The sequence below is a fragment of the Rutilus rutilus genome (assembly GCF_951802725.1).
Source record: "Rutilus rutilus genome assembly, chromosome: 7".
NCBI lineage: Eukaryota > Metazoa > Chordata > Actinopteri > Cypriniformes > Leuciscidae > Rutilus > Rutilus rutilus.
Genome location: NC_140221.1, coordinates 17140319 through 17157949, shown reverse-complemented (window position 1 = coordinate 17157949; position 17631 = coordinate 17140319). Strand labels below are relative to the sequence as shown.

Sequence of the window (17631 nt, the reverse complement as noted above, 5' to 3'; positions counted from 1 at the left end):
AATTCAGAGGCTGCATCCTTCAAAGAATAAATGCTTCACAGCGGCTCAATGAAGGCTGGTCTCAATAAAGTGCAACAGTGCCCGTCCACTTTTTCAGCGGCGTTGTTTACGGAAGTACTTTTTCCATTCATTTCTCCCATAGGGGTTTCAAAAAAGTCTTCAAGCATTATAAGCATAAGCCAGAAACCAAGTCAACCAGCTATGGGGTGAATCATAACATTACAGACTTTGATTTGAAGCAAAAAAGCGTTTGAAAATTGACAAAAATACAAAGCTACAAGACTGTTCAACGGCTTTGGTGAGGGAAAGAACTACAAAGGCATTGCGAATTGCATTATCGAATTGAAATGTCTTGTTTTTAAATGAGTAGTTTTATATTTCTCCATAGTTTTATTGCAAAATATGCATATGTATTGAAATATTGAAATATTTTGAGAGTGAATTGGGAGACCGACTTGATTTTTGCTTGTTACTACTCTCTGATTGGTGGAATTTTCTATACAGCAAATTCGATACAAATGTTTGTTTGTTTTTTACTTGAAAGCCATTCAAATGTCAACACATATCTTACCAAATGTGATTTTATAGAAAGTGTATACTCCTTATTATGCACAGAAATGGACCATGCACTGTAAAAGAAGTTGCTGCCTTAAATTTTTAAGTACAATCAACTTGGATATTTAAGTCATTTCAACTTCAATCACAGTAAACTGACTTAAAAAATTAGTTGAATCTTGTTTAACTTTGAAAATTGCGTAACTTAATTTTGATGAGGTAAAACAATGTAAAAAACAATGTTGTCGTAACTTACTGATTATGGGCCCTATTTTAACGATCTGAAACGCAAGTATCAAACGCGAAACGCAAGTAACTTTGTGGGCCGATCTTGGGCGCTGTTGCTATTATACCGGCGGGATAAATGACTCTTGCGCCCGACGCAAATCTAAAATGGGTTGGTCTGAAGTAGCTACATTATTCATAGGTGTGGTTTGGGCGTAACGTGAAATAAACCAATCAGAGCGACATCTCACATTCCCTTTAAGAGCAGGCACGCTTGTTCCATGGCGGATTGCTATTATAACGGCGGATTTGCCAGGCGCGCGCCAGGAGCGGTTCACAGCCGAGGAGACAGACGTTCTCGTCAGGACCGTAAAAGACAGAGAAGTGACATTGTATGGGGATGGGAGAAACCCACCCAAATTAGCTTCGGTTAAACAGGCGTATAATAATTTGGGTAAATGTGTAAGCTAGATTTATGCCTTTTTTTCACATCTTCACGGACACAACAATGATTTCCCTTGTGTGTTAATATTTTTCCTTGTAATAATGTATGATTTGCAAAAATGAAAACTGCTGCTTCTGTGTAGATGAGAGAATCAAAGTTTATGCTACACACGCTACATTATGGCCAAGCATGCGCCCTTAAAATAGCATATGAATAACATGCGCAACACGGAATTGTTTTCTAAACCTGCAAAATAGCACCAGGGAACGTTTGCGCCGGAACACACCTCCTCTTTTCGCTGCACCGCCCCCGGGAGCTCAAGTTCATTTCCTAATTTACCGACGTGCGTCTGTGGAGGGAAAAGTCCGCTGTGCGCGGGTGCAAAATAGGAATGATGCATGCGTCGGTGTACAAAGTCAATTGCGCTGGGTGCAAGATAGGGCCCTATATGATTTTTATGCAGTGTGGTGAACATTTAGAAAGGTGGTGAACCCTGTTTTTTTTTTCAAACAGTTGACTATAATTTTCCAAAAAAGTCCAATACAAACTTTACTGCCGCTTATCAACGGCACCTGTCACAGTTGCTACATGACAAGAACAATTCTCCGTAAGCTACCGTTCCATTTAACAATGCTCGGTCCGACTTTCTTGGACTCTTCGAAGGATGCAGCATCTGAATTGGGACACAACTTGTGTGTACTGCTTCCATATAAGCGCTCTTCCCAGAACAGCGACTCTTCATATAATTCAGCACTTCAGGGCATGGCCTTGTGAATGCAGGGCAACAGCATTTCGAAAAATGTATGATTTGTGTGAGGAAATAGGTTAGGAAGTATTTCAGTCAGACCATTACAGGGGGGAAGACCGGCATAGTGGAAGGGTCACCGGTCCATTCGCAGCTGCAATGAAATGAGCTCATGCGTGTAAAGGGGGAGAGCGCTGATGATTTAGTTTACTAGGTCAGTATCAGTGTGGGCTGTTTCTCAACACGAATACTGTAGATTTCTAGTCGAATAGCCAGAACTGCATGTAAAACAGTATTCTTCTGGCTTATTTTTATTTAATAAAATTAATTATTTTCTTTACAAAATGCTAAATGAATAAGACACTCCTATAATATAACTTATACAACATAAATTCATAAACACTCTAATGCTAAATAAATGGTGTAATGCAAAACATTACTGATTGGTTTATAGTTTTTTTACTGATGCATTCAAGACTAAATAATAATAATGTAGAATAAATCACTGAAAACGAGACTATTTTAAAGTCTCTTATGCTCAGCACAGTGCTTTACATATACAGCAAATACAATCTATATTACCTGCCATTCTAAACATGTTATGACGCATATAACAGATTATTTTTTTTCTTTTTTGTGGTTATATTACATACTGTATATCTGCAAAGATTATTTTTTCCAGTACCTTTTATTGTCATTCTTTTTACCTTTGAAAATGACAAACTTGTGTTATGCACTTATTAGTGTTTTTTTTTTTCATTGCGTTTATGTATTACTAAATATCTATTACTGTTAAATGCAAATTATTATAATAATAATAATAAATATGCTTTTGTTTTGTCAGGCCATTTTTCATTTACAAAAGTTGATTTCATTTCTGAATCTTCTTTTTGTGAAAAAATCTGATTGCCTTCCTTAGTAAATGTTTTGAGTTTGAGCAAATGACTTGCTTCCTTTTATTGCAGGATGTATCAGTACACAAGAGCCTTGCAATAGACCATTTAAAAGATGCTCCAGGGCTTATGATTGCAGAGATGTAATATTGTGTTCTGTATTAACTCTGATGTATGTGTATTTGTTTTGACTTTGTTTTTATCTCATCGTATCAACAAGGCTGCTTACAGACTCTTTAGTCCATTGCTTGGGAAAGAGTTCTTCAGCTGTTTCAGCTTTTGATATTCGGTAACAGTTTACAATAAGGTTTAATTTGTTTACATTAGTTAACTATATCAGTTAACATGTGTCAGATGTTTCTTTTAATGGACTTTTAGTTTGTATGTCATTGGTTCTCTCGGTTCCTGCTTCCTTTACTTCCCATTTTCCTGCTTTTCTGTTTGCCATAGGTTACTGATTATGCCCTAGTTTGTTGTCATGGTTTCTGATTATTGGAAGTCATCATAGTTGGGTAAACTTCAATAGTGGTGATTGGAAACTAGAACAAATATCATTTTTGCATTCCTTGCCCCCATAGCAAAAGACAACTTCCACATTAGTGTTTCTATTACATTTCAAAAGAGGAAAAATATAGAGAGATTGATTACATTGGTCAGAAGAGAGAAAGATACTGTCACTGCCTCAGCTGTTGTATTAGAAACATCCACACAGCAGCGTTAACTAGTTTTCTGAAAATGAATGCCAAGCTATAAGAAAACACCAACTATAGTGTAATAAATGTACTTTAAAAATTGATTTATGATGTCAATACCTGTGGAAATGCATCATTAGGGTCTGTGAAAAGGGTCCATGAGATATTTAAGTAAGTTCTGCTAGGTTTACCAATAGTTTACAAAGCTATCTCGGTTTTGAGTATGTATCTGGAAATCATAAGAATACCTGGTGCTGATTTTATCCTTCTGTTTACATGCAACTTAAACGCCAAGAGAAGAGTGCAGGAGGACACCCAGTCAGCCTGGGAGACTGTAAATAGATCGAGGGAGGGTTACATAAGGCCTCTCATGCCTGTCTGTACTAGAAAACACTGAACACTTAATCCCTTGAACTTGACTTCAACTGCAGTTCTACGCTTACTGTATATATGTGTACATACATATAATGAATATGCACATGTAAACAGGCTGACACACAAGCAGTTCTTTATATCACTGACATATACATGGCTATATCAAACTGACTCAAATATTTGCGCTGTATTTTTTTCTCCTTCTTGCGAATCCAGTGGTAACTCGAGGAGCAACGAGTGGAGCTTGCCGTGTTTCATGTTGCATGACCAGCTGTAGTAGCTTGTTTGATTAGTGTCGGCTGCAGATGTGAAATGAATGTAAACGTCAGATACACAAACAAATGCAATATGCTCTGCTTTCTGACCCCTCAACCTTTGCATTAGCAAATTGCATTTATATGCATAACGATAATTATCTTCTGTATATGTCTTAGGCTTATTTTCCCACTGGATTCTGCTGATTCAGGCACCAAGGGATGGAAATGATCAGCTTTCATGCATTTAGGCTGTGATTAGTTTCTCTCAGTGTCAGTTAAATACCGTTAGAGTAAGTGATGGTGAATTTCACTGTCTGCAAAAGGCCGAACCTCACTTCTTCAGGTTTTTTTTTTTTTAAGGAAATGTCAGGCTTTGGTTAGTAATGCCTAAAGAGAAGTTTGGCTGCTTCGAAGCAATTGATATTTCATTAATTATTGGCTTTGTAGCAACACCAGTTGGTATGGATACACAAGACTGCAGTAATAGTTCACTCCCCTATTAAAGGGTTAGTTCACCCAAAAATGAAAATTCTGTCAGTAATTACTCACCCTCATGTTGTTCCAACCATGTAAGTCTTTCGTTCATCTTCGGATCACAAATTAAGATATTTTTGATGAAATCTGACAGCTGTCTCACTCCTTCATAGGCTTTCAGAGGGACCGAAACTCGCCGGCCCAGAATAGTTATTAAAAACATCGTTAAAATAGTCCAAGTGACTACAGTGGCTATACATTAAGTTTATCATGCGACGACAATACTTTTTGTGCGGAAAAACAACAAAAATAATAACTTTATCCAACTATTAGTGTTCTTCAATGTGGGCCTCTGACGAGAGTTCACGGGAGCGCCAGGACGCATGCGCGAGAACTGAGATTACGGCGTTCTTCTTCTACTACTACTACTTGTTACTGGCTGCTCACTCCTTGGGAGTATTACCGCCATCTACTGTACGTCCCGACATCATCGAGACCTAAATCACAATAAGTGTCGAATTCAATAGCTTACATACAGCGCGCGTCTTCCTCTGCTTATAAACAGACCGTTTTGCGCTTCCGGCAATGTCGGGACGTCATCTTGTACAGTAGATGGCGGTAATACTCCCAAGGAGTGAGCAGCCAGTAACAAGTAGTAGTAGAAGAACGCGGTAATTTCAGTTCTCGCGCATGCGTCCTGGCGCTCCCGTGAACTCTCGTCAGAGGCCCACATTGAAGAACACTAATAGTTGGATAAAGTCGGTATTTTTGTTGGTTTTCCGCACAAAAAGTATTGTCGTCGCATGATAAACTTAATGTATAGCCACTGTAGTCACTTGGACTATTTTAACGATGTTTTTAATAACTATTCTGGGCCGGCGAGTTTCGGTCCCTCTGAAAGCCTATGAAGGAGTGAGACAGCTGTCAGATTTCATCAAAAATATCTTAATTTGTGTTCCGAAGATGAACGAAAGTCTAACGGGGTTGGAACAACATGAGGGTGAGTAATTACTGACAGAATTTTCATTTTTGGGTGAACTAACCCTTTAAACAAGAACCTATATGCTTTTTACTTTGATGTTGTGAGCTGTCCCATTTTGCAGGGTCTTCTGAATCTGATTGAATGTACAGACTTTTTTCTATTTTATTCTATTTTTAAATTGTTTATTTATTTGTTTATTACTTTTCCCCACTCCTTCCTTTATTCACTTGAGTTTTTTATTTTATTTTTACATATTAGTAATTTTTGTCTTACTTCCTATACTTGGTTCTAAGTGTAGAAAAAAAAGTGTAAACACAATGAATCTGCAATAAAATGTACAGGGGATGGACAATGAAACTGAAACACTGACCAATATAGTGTTGGGGGTTTCACGCCTATATCTTCACTGATTTTACATTCCATCAGTGTAAGAAGTTTTAATTCGAAGAGCAATAGCACAGCTATACATACAATATTGGAATCCACACAACATAATGGGAGACATATCAGATTTCAAAAGAGACAAATTGTTGGTGCGTGTCTCGATGGTGCATCTGTGGTTAGGACAGCAAGTCTTTGTGGTGTATCGAGGGCTATGTTATCGAGGGTAATGTCGGCATACCACCACATAGGACGAACCACATTCAACAGGAGTAACTGTCAACGCAAGAGGAAGCTGTCTGAAAGGGATGTCCAGGAATTAACCCGGATTGTATCCAAAAAGCACATCCTGAATTAAATGCGCACCTCGACTCTCCTGTTTCCACCAAAACTGTTTGTCTAGAGCTCCACAGAGTTATATATTCATGGTCAATTCACATTCACGATATTCATGGTCGGGCTGCTATAGCCAAACATTTGGTCACTCGTGCCAATGAAAAATGTCTGTTTCATCTGTGCCAGCAGTGCAAACCTTGGACAATGCGAAACATGTATGTTTTTCTGATGAGTCCACCTTCACTGTCTTTCCCACATCTGTGGGAGTTACGGTTTGGAGAAGCCCCAAAGAGTCTTAATACCTGGACCGTTGTGTGCCCAGAGTGAAGCACAGGGGTGGATCAGTGATGTTTGGGCTGCAATATCACGGCATTCCCTACTGTGCTTGATGGCGTCATTGCCAAGGACTACCGAACCATTCTGGAGGATCATGTGTAGTGTGTACCCAATGGTTCAAACATTGTACCCTGAAGGGGGTGCCGTGTACCATGATAATGCACCAATACACACAGCAAGACTTGTGACAGAATGGTTTGATGAACCTGAAAGTGAAGTTGAACACAGTGAAGGCCTGCACAGTCACCACATCTGAACATTTTTGAGCCACTTTGGGGTGTTTTGGAGGAGAAAATCAGAAAACGTTTTCCTCCACCAGCATCATATAGTGACTTGGCCACTGTTCAGGAAGAGGAATGGCTCAAAATCCCTCTTACTTGTATCCGTCATTCCCGAGGTGAATGGATGCTGTATTGGCCACAAAAGGAGGCCCTACACCATACTAATAAATGATTGTGGTCTGTTTCAGTTTCATTGTCCTGTATGTGACATTTTAAAGCTTGTAAAGCAACTTACTAATATCACTATGAACGCACACACGCTAACCAGCATTTTCCCCTCAGGTCATTATATGACAATAGCTGATTCAATTCCTCTCGCACCTGCTGTTAAGCGGCTGCATGTGTTTATTTGCCTTGCCAATGGCCTCAAGCCACACAGTGCTCAGACTCTCATAACCCTGTTCCCATTTTATTTCACAGTGCTTGACAGTATCTGTGTGCTGGCGCTGACGTTTCTATGAGTTTGTAATAAAGAGCAGGTGCTCTGTTAATAATATGTAAATGCAGGCTTTTTGTGGATGTTGTTTTGCTTTGGGTCAACACAGCACAATTTTATTTACAAAATAATGTCTAAAACTGGCCAGTTAGTTTGACCTCAGGAGGAGGTTAAACTAAATAATATGTGAGCTAATTTATTTACTATTCTTTTTTTTTTTCCAACCCTGCATTTTTTTGCAAAACAAAACAAAACAAAATTTATTTATTAAATGAAATTAAATCAGATAGATGTTTCTTAAAATAACTTGGTAAAAAAGGATGAAGGTTGAGACTGACAAATGCACTGAACACATTTATTTTTAAAAGGGTAAAACTGGATACTGAGAGGGATGTGCAAAAATGTAAGTAAAAATTACAAAATTATGTCAAGATTATGACATTGTTGTTTGATACAGTTAATTCATCTTAGGCGAGAAAGGCCAAAATTACCATCTGGTAACACTTTATTTCGATAGTCCACTTTAGATATTCTACTAACTATAAGTAACTTTGCAACTACATGTCAACAAACTCTCATTCAAGGATTAGTAGACTGTCTGCTTAATATCTGATCACACTTTATTTTGATGGTCCCCCAACAGACCATAATTAACTTGGCAACTACAAGTCAGCTTATTCTACTAACCCGAACCCTAACACCTAACCATAACCTAACAGTCTACTACGGCCTAATACTCTAATGAGAGTTAGTTGACTTGTAGTTGCAAAGTTACTTATAGAAGAATGTCTAAAGTGGACTATCGAAATAAAGTTGAACCTACCAATTTAAGCAGACAGAACACAGACATTTGTTTAGTTTAAAACAGCTTAGCAATGTTAAGTTACTTTTATGTTAGATAATAGTTTATTTCACATATTTTTTATGACAAAAAAACAACAACATACAAGCTGTGCCTCTAATGTTTTAAAATGGGACACCAAAGCTCACTATTTGTGGAAAGTGCTTTTAGTACAGATTGAAGTTCAGTAATTCAAAACACACACAGGCTTTTATAGGTCTGCTAACTTCTTAATGTGTTTCCATCTGTCTATTGTTTCAGCATTATTTCCTTGTCATCTTCGGGCATGATGGACAGAAACCTCTGGAACTGCGGACGGAGGAGGAGTCAGACTGTGATGAATGGGTGGAGGCCATCCTGCAAGCCAGGTACTAGTGCGGCAGTGTGTATATATATTTTTTTTATCCTGCTCAGTCAAGGATAATATTTTGTAGCGCTAAAGAAGCTTTGCTCTCAGGCTGAAAGAATAAAATCATCATAATAAGAAAGAAACACATCAGAGCGGGTTAAGTCAAGCGCATTGTGCATTTATCCCTGTCACTACAGAGCAGCACAGCAACAAATAAGCCACACTGAGGTTGACAGCACTGTTATTCCTCTTTCCTTGGTGCTCAGACGTGCAGCCTAAGATAAAACTTTGTTTTATATCTCATCTCCAAGAGACAAATCTCTAAAGAAAGCTTAAACTGCTTTATTTGTTGTATCTCAGATCTGCCTTAGAGCAAGGAATATTAAGCTGTAATTTCAGACTGTGGAAACACTGTTGCCAGAAGCGTCTTGTACCAATTTTCTTGGTTTTTGAGGGTGCACCAGTCTTGTCTCACTTAGTGCCCTTGGCGAGATAGTTAAAAACTTTTTAGTAACTTAGTAGGTCATTATGCAAATATAAGTCTAGTGGGACAGTTTTCTTTTAGTTTGTGGGGTTCATTTTTTTAAAAATACATTTTTATTTTATTTCTTTTATCTCCCGCTTCATGTGCTTTATTTCTTTATTTAAGCTTATTTCTTTATTTATTTTATTTATCCATAATATTTGTTGCTGTACTTGGCAATTTTGTAATTGTTAACAATTGACTCTGAAAATGCATACATTTCTGAGACAATGGCACAGTTTTCTTTATTACATTTACCAATTATTGTGTGTGTGTGTGTGTGTGTGTGTGTTGGGGGGGGGGGGGGGGGTGGTGACTAATTTATGATGTTATGATAAAGGTGTGTTGTTGTTAGAAACTTATGCACACACACACACACACACGCACACACGCACGCACATGATATTCTGCAGACACACAACCCTCTGAGATTTAAAGCACTCACATGCTGACACACCAGAGATTTATACTCCCTATACAGATTTATGCTCAAGCCTCCCACAGTGTACATTTGTGTTGCGTCACTGGGGTGATGGGCTGAATCTAACGGATTATTGGGTTACCCATGGGCAGATGTGCCTGTGAACATCTGGACAGGCCACATTGAACAAACAGGCTGACATTGTTCACTTAAATGTAACTGGAAGTAAATCATGGACAATCAAAGAGACAAAGTGCACCATAAACACATTTGTACTTAGGCCCTAAAACATCAAAAGAGAAATGTCTTGTTTTGTTTTGTTTTGTTTTTGCATCATATTTTGGTTGCATTTTTTAAAATACTATTTTTTTTAATCAAATCTTTTATTGTTTAATTTTTTTTTTTTCAGTTATATCTGGAATTTATCATTTAAAGCTATAATTTAAAACCAAAACAGCAATAATGTCATAAAAACACTTTTACTGGAAAGTGATGGTATGGTAAGCTGTTAATCATTTTCAACCCATGCTGATGTTTTGAAAAAAACTGCTTCATTTTTGCAATTTTTACAAAACCTAATCTATATGTAATCCAGCTAGATGTGACAGTATCGTTGGGAAAAACACATGATTAAGTGAAGATATAGTAACAACTAATATAGCGGTTGCCCGATAGTGAGAGGCTGCTTACTGCAGAGCCAATGGGTGGAGCTTGACGGCCAGCTCCCGCTCTCTGGACATAATCGTTGGAGAGTGTCCAACCACACCAAAACCCCTAACATCAACCCCTAATCCCTAACCCTAATTCCACCTCTTAGATCCACAGAGATGGAGCTGTACTAGGTCAAGCTCCACTCACTTGACCAATTTGGCTCTCCAGTGACTATCATTTGCCGATAGTGGCAGTTCCCCTCAACTGACCATTTTTATTGTTGAGGCCTGCAAAATGAACACTAGCATACATAAACTCCTACTTCTGAGATCTCATAAAGTAACCCTGTCATTTTCATCTCAGCTACTCTGACATCATCATTGAGCGTGAGGTTCTTATGCAGAAGTACATCCACCTGGTGCAGATTGTGGAGACCGAGAAGGTGGCAGCCAATCAGCTCCGCACACAACTGGAAGACCAAGACACAGAGATTGAGAGGCTCAAAGCTGAGGTAATGTATATGCTTGAGCTGTGCTATTTAATGGGCTGTTTTCCAATGTGTGGTCCAATTTTATGAATCAGTGAACCACTCTAGATCCCATTAATCTAATAACAGTGCAGGTCTCCAAAATGTCGCCATTACTGAATGATCCTGTGTACTAAAAGCATTTGTGACTTACACAGAGTGACACAATCCTGATATGGAGTTTTACTGGAGGTTTACTTTTTGCACATTGCTTTTTCCAGGAGTAGGCCTATTTCTTTTTGTGATTAAGGTTACCAGCAACATATTCAATCCCAGTGTGCCACAGAGCATCTCTCAGGCTCTGCACCTTATCTGTTCCCTAGTTGTGTTACCAGGGAATTATCCTCCCCATTGGCCCAGTCGCCATGGGGACAAGAATTATGCCCCATTATTGACTTTGCAGGGCCAGTGTGAACACATGATTCAGAGTATAAATCAATGCAAAGCAACGAGGAATGTGAAATCTTAATTAAGATCATTATCCTTACTGCTCAATGTCAGAGGAAGGGATCTCTCTCTCTCTCTCTCTCTCTCTCTCTCTCTCTCTCTCTCTCTCTCTCTCTCTCTGTCTGTCTGTCTGTCTATCTATCATTGTTATTACATGGTGTTGTTTTTCTTGTGCTATTTCTTTACATAGGCATATGGTGAATAATGGAAAAGAATATACACTTTTGTTGTAGTGTCACGATTGTATCAGTAGTTTTTTTCTATGAATAAATGATGAAGCCATAAAAGCAATGCTTTGTTGTTTTAAACAGAAACATCTGTATTTGACCTCGTTGTGAGTTATGAATATTTTATAAGGAGAAAATAAAAAAATCCATTCAGTTTTAACAGCTACTACAGACTCAAATCCCCATATTGTAGAAAAACATTTGTATCGATAACATAAAGCCGAGATATTTACAAATACTATACGTTCTGTGTAGCTGCATTTTCGTGTGTGATTCTTTTTATTACGGAAACTCAGTATAATTTATTATTGTTGTAAAAAAATGAAATAACGTACTGATAAATTTTGCATGTTATAAGATCACAAAACCAGATTAAGGAAACATCATCCTCTTAAAGCAAAGAGTAGTGATGATAACCTTCAGATTAGATGGATTACATTTTTTTAATTCCAAACTTACACTTAATAAAGAAAGAAAAAATGACAAACATGATAATTACCTGTATCTAGAGTGTACAATAGCACTTCAATAAACTGAAGTCTTTAGCTTGTGACTGCGGTCTGTGGACCACACATACTGGGAGATACCCTGCGGGGCATTTAACCTATTTGCATCCAGAGTAAATGCCTGATAAAGGCTTGGTGAGAGAGCTTTTTGATGAAGGCTGTTGAATGAAGGAAGGAAATTGTCCATTTAGAGGAAGTTAAGATTGTTATCTGATGTGCCAGCACCCACACAGGGTCTCCATGACCCAAATTTATGACACGTTGATTATTCATTGAGAATGATGAGCGCTAAATACACCGGCATTATCTGAGTTGTCAAATTATAATGACAGAGACCATTTGCAGCCCAATTGTTTTGACAGTTATCTCCGCTAATGTACCTTCTCACGTGTTCTGTACATTGTAAGGGTCAGTCATGTTGTATGTTGTTCTCTCTTAAAGATTGTAGCCTTGAACAAAACTAAGGAAAGAATGCGTCCCTACCACGTATACCAGGAAGATGAGGATCCTGATATAAAGAAAATCAAAAAGGTAAAGAACTTCGCTATAAGCTCTTTTGTCTATAATACATAGCCAGAAGTATGTGGACATCTAAACAATGCAGCCATATGGGCTTGTTGAACATTTAATCAAGGCTATTGGTTTGAGAAATTAATAAAATAAGGATCAGAAGTTTTTCAGTTTCTGTTGTTGTGCATCTCATCATCATTCCTTCATCAAACAGTGTCCACAAATACTTATCCTAAAGATACACTAATACAACTCACACTTTCTCTCTGTAGGTCCAGAGCTTCATGCGAGGGTGGCTGTGTAGAAGGAAGTGGAAGATTATTGTGCAGGACTACATTTGTTCTCCTCATGCTGAGAGCATGAGGAAAAGAAACCAGATCGTCTTCAACATGGTGGAGGCTGAGACAGAGTACGTCCATCAGCTTTCTATCCTGGTCAACTGCTTCCTGAGGCCGCTCAGAATGGCTGCCAGCTCCAAAAAACCACCTATAAGCCACGATGATGTCAGTAGCATCTTCCTTAACAGGTGCGTAGTTTGGTTTCTGTGGCTTTAGCCCTATTCGCATGGGATAAGTATAACCTGGTGACCTCTAGTCATTTGTAATAATTGCAGAGGATGTCTGTGATCTTAATCCCGCGCGAATCAGCCATGTCTGTAATTTGTAAAGTAAAAATTCCCCCACAAATGACCTACCATATTTCGCCGAACACAGAGGTCCTGTGATAATATTAGTCATGTGCGAATCGGCATCTCTGTGATTTGGCGGGGTCGTATATAATTTTTTCAAGGTTTTTGTTACCTGTGCGCCTTTTTATCCATCTTTCGCGAAGAATAGAGTGTATGGAGTGAATGGAGTTGGAGTGTTTTGATAGTATTTTGGGTGCTGGGTCATATCGCTATAGACCATACAACTATACAATTTGCAGAAAGAGAAAGCTGAAAACCATCAGAAAAGCAAAAACAAAAAGAATGATTAGATGGAGATGGATGACATGTATAGCAGCATGCGGTAAGGAACATTCTTCAGTTTATAATATTTCATACAAACCTATAACGACAAGACATTTCCAAGCAATAGCCTATTGACATCATATCCAGGAGATAAGTCAGTAAATTCGAGTAAAATCACAGGCTTCGCTTATCCCGTGTGAATGCGCCGTAATTTCTAAATCACACGAGGTCCCCAGATAATACTAATCCAGTGCGAATAGGGCTTTTGAAAACGTGAAAAATCAACATAATGCTCATTAGAAAAACGTGCCTTTACCTGCATTTTTGCAAAACTCCAAAAATGTTCCAATGCATACAATTCACTTCAGTTTCAGCTGAAATCAACACTAGAGTAGAGGTTTCCAATCCTCCTCCTGGAGGGACAAATTCTTAAGCGATCTTGCGTCCTTGTGTTTTCGTTTCATCAACCATCGATATTCAATTCCAGTACTCAAGAACACAAGAACAGAGGACACATGAAAGTACCCGGATGTGTTCCTGATATTGAGGATGCAGCGAATGCAGACTTGAGGGAATCGAACCGTTAGAAATCCCAGAAGACACTGCGTTGGCGGACACTTGAAGTGGCAAATCCGTTCTTTGCGTTCTTGGAATTGAGAAACAGCCATGATCTCCAACCAGCTCCAACAACACTTGCATGACCTTTATTAGCTGATTCAGGTGTTTTTAATTAGTGTTGGAGCTAAACTCTGCAGGATAACCGGTTTTGACACTCCTGCACTAGGGGCAGTAAAACAACAACAACCTTTATTCCTTTTTACACACATCATGATTACAGGGACAGATTACTCTGGTCTACAGCCAAATTTCTTCTGAAATAGATGTAGTCAAACTAATTTTGGGTCACTGAAAACAAAAATCACTCTTATTATTTAATTGTTGATTGGCTCTAATTTTCAAGATATATTATTGGTTATAGGACCCTTGACTTGTGAATGGTGGAGGATAAGGGAGTAATGAAGGCAGTTAATCTCAATTTAAACCAGAAATGACTAAAATACATCTTTGACTGGATCTATGAATAAATCGATGACTAGGTACTAGTACTTGCTTTTTAGGCAAAACAATGAATGATGCAATCTGAAGCTGGTATTGCGTCATATATACGTCTTATTCGTAAAAGTCATGGATGATGCAATCTTAATAAAACTTATATCACCAATTGCACTTTATCAGCTCTAGAAATCATACAGCAGGGGTGCAAAACTCAATTTCTGGAGGGCCACAGCCCTGCAGAGTTTATGCTGCGTTCATACTACTTACTTACTTACTTATGCCTGCTACCCCTCCTGGGGCATAGGCCACCGACAAGAGCTCTCCAGGCATCCCTGTCTTGGGCTTTTCTCTCTAGCTGGCTCCAGGTGTATCCAAGTTCTTTGGTATCAGCTGCCAGATCTCGGCGCCACGTATTTCTTGGCCTTCCTCTTTTCCTTTTTCCTTGGGGATTCCAAGTGAGCGCTTGCCTGGTGATGTTGGAAGCTGGCTTGCGGAGCGTGTGGCCAATCCATCTCCAGCGTCGTTTCAGGATCTCATCTTCTGCAGGAAGCTGATTGGTTCTCTGCCAAAGGTCCTGGTTGCTGATGGTGTTTGGCCAGCGGATCTGGAGGATTCTTCGCAGACAGGAGTTGACGAAGGTCTGAGCTTTCTTCATCGTCGCCACTGTTTTCCTCCATGTCTCTGCACCATAGAGAAGGACCGCCTTGACATTGGTATTGAACAGCCTGACCTTTGTCCTTAGGCCCAGTTCCTTCCAGCTCCAGATGTTCCTCAGCTGTAGGAAGGCTGCTCTTGCTTTACATATTCGTGCCTTGACGTCAGCGTCTGTTCCACCCTGCTTGTCGATGACACTGCCCAGGTAGGTGAAGGCTGCGTTCATGCCATATCGTAATGACTGTAGTCTCGAGCTGACAAAATGTCACGTTATATTCTGAGTTATAAACTCTATAAACTAAATTAATCTGCAGTGGTCAGGTGGTACAGCGGTCTCAGAAAACTCCCATCTTACTCCCATCGTTTTGCTCCTCTGTCATACAGAGTGGTGCTCTCTCATTTGTCGGGGTTTGATTTTGCAAAGGGACACATTTCTGTTTAGCCAAAGTGAGCAGAGATGCCATGTACTTGTGTGAACTGCAGATAACTTCAAATGGAGCAAATGGAGCCCATCAATGCTTGCAGATTATTGCTGGATAGTGACAAGAGGTGCTCCATTTAATGAAGACCAGAGACAAGACAAGAAGCTCTGAGTAGACACTGAATATTTCTAAACTATGTACATAATAGGTTTTTTTGCCTTTTGTTTCATAATAAATGTATAACTCTTTGCTGCTTTTTACAGTGTTTTACAGTGTTTTACACTTTTACCATAGTGCATTTAACAAAACAAAACAAATACATTGTGACGTTTGCATTGTATAACCAGCTCCACTGATGTAGTAAACATTGCATTGCGAACATTGCGTTACAGAACACTTAGGAATGAATCCAGTGAAACTCAAGTCATGATAAAAGAGTTCAAAAACTTGCGTAAGTAAGCTAAAATGGTATGGTTGCTTCAGAAAATGTGTTTTTATCTCATGTTTGCTTTTGTTAACACTATCCGTTAGGTTTAGGGGAAGGTTTAGTGTAGGTGGTATGTTATTTTCGAACGCAACCACTCACTGGACATTTCATTTCTGAACTGCAGCGATATACTGTACAACAACCAGCATAATAAAATGTTGCCAGATTCACATTCATCCTGATATGGATAAAACTGAACACTCTTTTAGTGCCACTCACCAGACATTTTACTTTGAAAGTGAAGCGAAATGTGCAAGAAGCATTAACGCCACAGGCACGTTTTTCCAATGAACTTGGGTTGCAAAATATGTATACAAGAGAGCCTCAGCGTTGACACATAATCACTGCATGGTGTGACAGCTTGTTTGCATGTTGGTTTGGACAATCCATCCACATCCTTCTGCGACACATAAATAGTAAGTAATATTACCAGGTTTCAAAGTACATTTTTTCAAAGTCATTTAGTAGATGATCATCATTCTTATTAGAAAAATTGTTTAAAAATGTATAGTTATCATAATTAGAACAAATAATGTTCCTAATGTAATGTGGACTGGTTGTATTTTTCACTGTTTTTGAAACATCTCATTCAGATGTACTGATTATGTTATTTTTAAACCTAAATAAAACATCCTACAGATGTTTTAAGAACCAAAAGAACCAAAATGTGCTTACTGGTGAGAGATTTTGCCTTTGGCACAAAGTGAATGTTAAGTTTTTACCCTGGTACCATGAAATAATCAGATTCGTGTGATATTTAACTCATTATTTTGAATGGGCTGTTGTATTGATATACTATTCTTCTTCTTTTTGTCCTCAGTGAGACAATCATGTTTCTGCATGAAATATTCCATCAAGGATTGAAGGCGAGGATAGCAAACTGGCCTACACTGGTTCTAGGTATGTCATGATCGTTACGTTTTATCTCTCAGAAAGCTAATTACCGCACTCAGGAAAAGCTATTCAGAACATCCCACCGACAAAGACAGCACATTGCAGGGTGACACTAACATCAAGGACAAGCTGTTTCCGCTGACGCACAGCATCTCAATCAAACCCGTCAGTGACGCCTGATTTTCTCCTATCTCACCGTATACAGACACACACACGTCTGCAACAATGGTAGCCAGACAAAAAACCCGCCAACATCCTAAACTCCAGATAAGAATTTTCAAGCGCTGCTGTGAATAAAAGACTCAGTTTTTAATGACTTTGACTTTGTTTTCTCCTTTTTAGCGGATCTCTTTGATATCTTGCTGCCAATGCTCAACATCTATCAGGAGTTCGTGAGGAACCACCAGTACAGTCTTCAGGTTCTGGCCAACTGTAAGCAGAACCGGGACTTTGACAAACTCCTGAAGCAGTATGAATCAAACGCTGCGTGTGAGGGGAGGATGCTGGAAACCTTCCTCACGTACCCCATGTTTCAGGTGCTGCTCTCGTACTCTCATTAGTGTCTTATTTAATTCTAGCCAGATCACTGAAGAGCTTGATTTGTTCAATTAATTTGAAATGCCACTGGGAATTGCCTGCTTGTGTTTCTACAAACAAGAAATGTGTTTTCCATAAACCATTTGAGCGAGCTCTTCAAACTCCCTTATAAAGAGCCTCATTTATCACTTGTGGAAACCTGATGTATCTCAATT

At 38.9% G+C, this 17631-nt stretch overlaps 1 protein-coding gene across 4 annotated transcripts in view; it reads left to right on the top strand.

Moving 5' to 3' along the window:
• rasgrf2b (Ras protein-specific guanine nucleotide-releasing factor 2b) overlaps nt 1-17631 on the top strand; it is a 63199-nt gene that overhangs the window by 15752 nt on the left and 29816 nt on the right. For all 4 annotated transcript variants that reach the window (XM_084413363.1, XM_084413362.1, XM_084413361.1 and 1 more), the window contains exons 2-7: nt 8516-8622; nt 10562-10709; nt 12346-12435; nt 12687-12940; nt 16806-16885; nt 17222-17415. In XM_084413363.1, the coding sequence (XP_084269489.1) occupies nt 8516-8622; nt 10562-10709; nt 12346-12435; nt 12687-12940; nt 16806-16885; nt 17222-17415 (873 nt within the window). The remainder of the gene's footprint in view (nt 1-8515; nt 8623-10561; nt 10710-12345; nt 12436-12686; nt 12941-16805; nt 16886-17221; nt 17416-17631) is intronic.